The sequence below is a fragment of the Triticum urartu genome, unplaced genomic scaffold (genome assembly GCF_003073215.2).
Source record: "Triticum urartu cultivar G1812 unplaced genomic scaffold, Tu2.1 TuUngrouped_contig_1002, whole genome shotgun sequence".
NCBI lineage: Eukaryota > Viridiplantae > Streptophyta > Magnoliopsida > Poales > Poaceae > Triticum > Triticum urartu.
In genome coordinates this window covers 44,699-50,005 of record NW_024110846.1, presented here as the reverse complement: position 1 = coordinate 50,005, position 5,307 = coordinate 44,699, and the positions used below count along the sequence as shown (strand labels likewise).

Sequence of the window (5,307 nt, the reverse complement as noted above, 5' to 3'; positions counted from 1 at the left end):
TGAATAATGTAGAAACAACTCAGATAATAACAACTGAAGCAAAGTAATCAGCTATCTGCCATCTGGCTCTTCAGTGATGGTTACATCATTATTACTACATGGGACAACAACACTAGCTGATTCATGTACCTTAGATACCCTTAAGTTGAAGTATGCTGGATGATTAGGCTCTGGGAGAATAACATTCTCACTATTTAACATTGCAACAACATCTGACATGGTGGGCCGATCATCTGCGCTCTCTTGAACGCACATCAATGCAATGTTAATGTACCTCCTAGCCTCTGTTGTATGGATCTCCTTAACAATTGACACTTCTAGAAGCTCAAGCCACTTTCCTCCTTCCCAGAGTTGCCATGACTGCATGAAGTCATAATATATCTTTTTCATATACATATACATGATAAAGGTACTTCAGTCTAAAACATAGTACACTCGCATGCGAGAGTGTAGAAAATGCTCACATATCCAAGAAGGTTAAGAAAGTCTCCGTACTGATGGAAGCCAGAATTCCTTTTCCCACTAAGGATCTCAAGAAGTAACACACCAAAACTGAACACGTCAGATTTGATTGAGTAAATGCCTTCAGATGCATACTCCGGAGACATATAACCACTGAAATGAGATAGACGCAAAAGGAAATATTATATTATATCAAAATTTAAATTTAGGCTCATCAACTAAAAATTGGTGTCATAGGCACTATCTATATTGTAATTTGTCTTTAAGAAAGGCATGCTTACTATGTACCCACTACCCTCTTTGTGCTTCCCTGAGTATCATTTGAGCTGAAAATTTTAGCTAGACCAAAATCAGAAATTTTAGGATTCATTTCCTGATCCAAGAGAATGTTGCTGGCCTTAAGGTCTCTGTGAATGATGCGCAAACGAGAGTGCTTGTGTAGATAGAGAAGACCTTGGGCTATCCCTTCGATTATCACGCGCCTCTTTTCCCAATCAACCAACGTTGTTTTGTTTTCATCTGCACATTAGGAAGTGCATTTTAGAGTATGAACAAATCACAATAAAAAATATGGTTCAAAACTGCATTGTGGGTACCAAATATAAAGAAGTCCAAGCTCTTATTTGGTAAATACTCATACACCAAAACTTTTTCCTCTCCCTGAATGCAGCATCCCAAGAGTTTGACCAGATTGTTATGTTGTAGTTTTGCGATAAGTTCAACTTCATTCTTGAATTCTGTGAAACCCTGTCCTGAATGTGAAGCAAGCCTTTTAACTGCAATTTCCATTTCATCTGGTAGTCTTCCCTGTAAGAACGTACAAAACAAAATTGGAGGTGAGGTGTCTTACTGATCTTATAATTGTGCCCGTTTCAACACTGTCAGTCGTATGTATGTATAACATCTGGCTTGAACACTATGCTACAGTATTTGATAATGTACTAACTACTCAGCAGTACTAGGTGGTACTTCCCCAGATCAGAGAGGAATTTGCCATAGCGATCTACTGCTGTACGGAAACTCTTGTACATATCTCTTTCTCTTAATATAAGGACATGCAAGTTTTTTCCGTGTTCTTGAAATTTTTTTTCAATGACAGAACGTGACATCCATATTAAAGAACTTTGGGACACAAAACCTCACATGTTGAAGACATGTTCTTAATATTCCATTTCATTGGATCAATTCAATTGCCTTTTGAGTTCCAGTCCACTTTAGGACAAAATAAACAACTATATCAAGACTTCCTTATTTGTCTATTTCTGTAAAATTATGTACTATATTTTACGTGTACTTGGATGAATGCATTAATTTGTTAGTGGCCAGGAGATCTTTGATTCATTTAAGCCAATAGAGATTTAATTTATATTTTTGGAATGAACTCAATCTTTTCAGGACAATACAATTACCTTGTAGACAGGGCCAAAGCCACCTTGCCCAAGTAGATTCCCTTTGGAGAAGTTGTGCGTAGCATTCAATATCTCAGAAAAGTCAAAGAGAGTGAACTCTGAACTCTTCTCCTCCAATCTCCAAACCAGTGCATCTTCTTCTGGCCTATTCGTGGCAGCTTGGTCATTTAAGTTTACCTTTCCTAAATTGAGAGGATACACAAATATACATCATTAAGTTGTGCCTCAAAACTGGCTGACTTGAATAAATTGTTGTTACAACAAACCTTTTCTTCGTCTTCTCATCCATACAACGAAGCAGATAAAGCACATAAGTATTGAGAGCAATGGAGCCACCACCGCAATAATCCACAGCGGCCTCTTGCTTCCGTTGCGTCCTAAGGAAAAATAATAATGTACAGTTCTCATATATAAATGAAACGAAGTTATTTGTGGACAGTGATAAATCAGCTTCACCAATTGAACAATAAGATACAGATATAACTCTAGCCCCAAAACTAAGAAAACTGAAGCTTTTTCCCTGACACAATTCTAAGATATTGTCAATTGGAGAAGTTCTATCTAAACACACAATTTATGTACTATAAGATACAATATAGCTTAAGATATAGTGCATCAGGAGTATCATAATAATGAGAGGATCTTCATTTGACGAAACCCAAATGATGACAATATCTTTTTTTTTGGAAATGGAGGTATACCCCCGGCCTCTACATCATAATGATGCATGCAGCCATAAATGATGACAATATCTAAGTATCTATTTTCCTTCTAAGTAGAGTTACCACAATGTAGACTAAATTAATCAGCTGCCAGGAAAGAGAATTTCATGTAGAATACTATTCTTATTTCCGAGCTTATTACTTCTCACAGCATATACATATATGTATAAGTTCTTTTAAAGTCTGCATCCATAAATGCTTTACTCAAATGGAAAGAAGAGATAACAAATTAAAAAGAAAAAAGAAACATCGAGAATTTCAAATAACGATTGTGTTTCCCCACAAGATGTGTGACATATTGACACATGACCTAAATTGATTAATCCAATTGCAGCCTTGGTGCCTTGTCCATCTATGAATGGCTGTGTACATCACTTGATGTAGATGCCGGGAGTAATCCTTCTTTTTGAAAATAAATGTCCATCCATGGATGTGCCAGGAAGGATGAGAATTTACATACCGTGCTGTTCTTTGATGGTCGTTTGCACATCTGGGGATGGCATAGCAGCAGCTGGTGGCTGCGATCGTGGGAGCTTTGTATCTGGCTCTACACGTGGCGTGGTAGTAGTGTTGTCGATTGCCGGAACATCAGGGGCCAAGTTGGTAATATGCAGTATAGGATCTTGGAAGAACGGATATATTTCGTACCTTACGGTGCACCGTGTCCCAAGAATTCGACCACCTCGCTTACGGTCGATGTAATTGAGCGTATACTGCAAGGCCTCCCAGAAACAGGCCCCACAGTCTTCGATGGTGAGGTCGGGCGTGCACTGCATAAGACAGTACAACGTTGGGAAGGAGCTGATGTCTAATTGCGAGGTGATGAACCTCCTCGAGCTCTTAGTGGCGGATTGTGCCGTGCCGTTCAGAAGCGTGAACAAGAAGAGCTTGAAATAGTCAACGCTTGTCGTGAGATTCTGGTAGTTCTCGAGGATGAGTGTAGTATTGCCATTGACGGTGGTGGCAAGAAAATTTTGGTTGGAGAACCTGAGCATGCAGATATCGTAGTACACGGAGGCGTCCTTACTGTACGGGCAGAGCTGCTGAGCGTCCTGGAAGGCGGTAGCCACGCAGTCCTCGCAGGCGAAGGCACTGGTGTCGCCGCGGCAGAGCGTGAGAGCGTGGACCATGTCCGGAATATCACCCACTGTGGCGGTGGCGAAGAGGGTGGTGTTGGACGCGGCCTTGTTGGGAAGGGTGGAAGAGAGGAGCCTGAGGTTAGCTTGGTAGGTGCTATTTGGTGTGTAGTTGCCGTTGTTGCCGCAGTATTGCCATTGCGCAGCGGCGAGAGGCGCGAGGAGCAGGAGCAGAAGGAGGGGGGCGGTAACCATGTCCATCGACTAACTTGGTACCTGGGCTGGGCAGAAGCTAGTAGAGAATTCTTATACTAAACAATACTCCCATCAACATCACAAGCATGGAAATGTGTTGGGACGTGTGTACTGGTCTAGCCGCCGAGCGAGACTATGCGTGGAAAAAACTACAAGAAGATTTTGGTGTTTACAAGGAATCAAGTGTTTTAAGGGCATCTCTAATTGATAGCCAAAATCTAAAACCCCAAAAAAGGTATCCGCATAACTTTAAATCCCCAAAAATCCTGGGTATTAAGAGTCTGGTTTCTAATCGATGCTCAATACTTGACCGAAAAACATATTTGAATTGTAATTTTACTGCTTTGTACATCCATATGGCACATCCACTTCATAATAAGCATATGCTTCCTCCGTTTCTTTTTAGTTTGCATATAAGATTTGGTCAAAGTCAAACTTTGTAAAATTTGACTAGCTTTGTAGGAAAAGATATCAACATCCACACTTTGAAATCAATAATATTAGATGCATGATGAAATTAATTTTCATAACATGTAACTTTAGCATTGGAGATGTTAATATTTTTTTCTATGAAGTTAGTCAAACTTTACAAAGTTTGACTTTGACCAAATCTTATATGCGGACAAAAAAGAAACGGAGGGAGTATGTACTGAATTCACTAAAAAAAATATTCTATGTAATTGAACATGTTATATAATTAAACTTCAGTTTGACATTAAACAGAAGCTCCCAGATAGCTAATCTCGAGGAATGCTCCAGGTGCACAAAAATATATGATAAAATGCTAGGTCAACAATTATGTAACACAATATATGTTAATGTTTACAAAAAAACTATTCGTGTGGTCGGAGGCGTACCCCGCAGTACACGCGGTCAGCAGTAGATGTCTGGATCACCCGGTCGTCGCGGGAGTCGCTTTAGACTTGGGACTCGGTTTAGTTGACGGGGGCAGCTTAGCAGCTCCTTTCAGCTAAATCAACTGACCGAGTTTCGGAAAATCTCTATGATTGGCAGGGGGCCTAGAAAGTTGACTGGGAGGGAGGGCAGGACTTGCTGTTGGGGCCCTAGCAGTATACCGCTGACTTGGTTGACTGATTAGAGCATCTTTTAAAAAAGCTAAACTAAAACAAACTTATTTTGAATGGAATTATTGGCGCCTGCCTGCTCTCTGAGGCTTGCCCCCGCGTCGTCTCTCCGAGGCGACTTGGGCGGCCACCCCGCCGGGCGCCGCCATAGCTCGCCGCGGCCGGCAAACAACGTTGGGCAAAGCCCGGTGAAGGCTGTTTGCCAGGGCCGTGGCGTCGTCTCGGCTTGGATGACTGTTCGAATGTATCTCATGATATAGGTGATGTCGCGGCGTTGTGCAGTCTTGGTTGCCCGGTG

The 5,307-nt window shown here is 41.2% G+C and overlaps 1 protein-coding gene across 4 annotated transcripts; it reads right to left on the bottom strand.

The window, feature by feature from the left end:
- Window positions 1-27: 27 nt before the first annotated feature.
- LOC125526420 (G-type lectin S-receptor-like serine/threonine-protein kinase At4g03230) lies at window positions 28-3,941 on the bottom strand. 4 transcript variants are annotated; one of them, XM_048691137.1, is made up of 8 exons: window positions 3,242-3,378; window positions 3,054-3,140; window positions 2,138-2,248; window positions 1,872-2,053; window positions 1,059-1,269; window positions 744-981; window positions 465-615; window positions 28-360 (listed from the first exon to the last, which is right to left on the bottom strand). In XM_048691137.1, the coding sequence occupies exons 2-8, from the start codon at window positions 3,094-3,096 to the stop codon at window positions 52-54; spliced, it is 1,245 nt and encodes a 414-aa protein (XP_048547094.1). In that variant the 5' UTR covers window positions 3,097-3,140; window positions 3,242-3,378; the 3' UTR covers window positions 28-51. The 4 variants fall into 4 exon arrangements, with proteins under 4 accessions (XP_048547094.1, XP_048547091.1, XP_048547092.1 ...); XM_048691134.1 differs by having other exon boundaries at window positions 3,054-3,941; XM_048691135.1 differs by having other exon boundaries at window positions 186-360; window positions 751-981; window positions 3,054-3,941.
- Window positions 3,942-5,307: the final 1,366 nt, after the last annotated feature.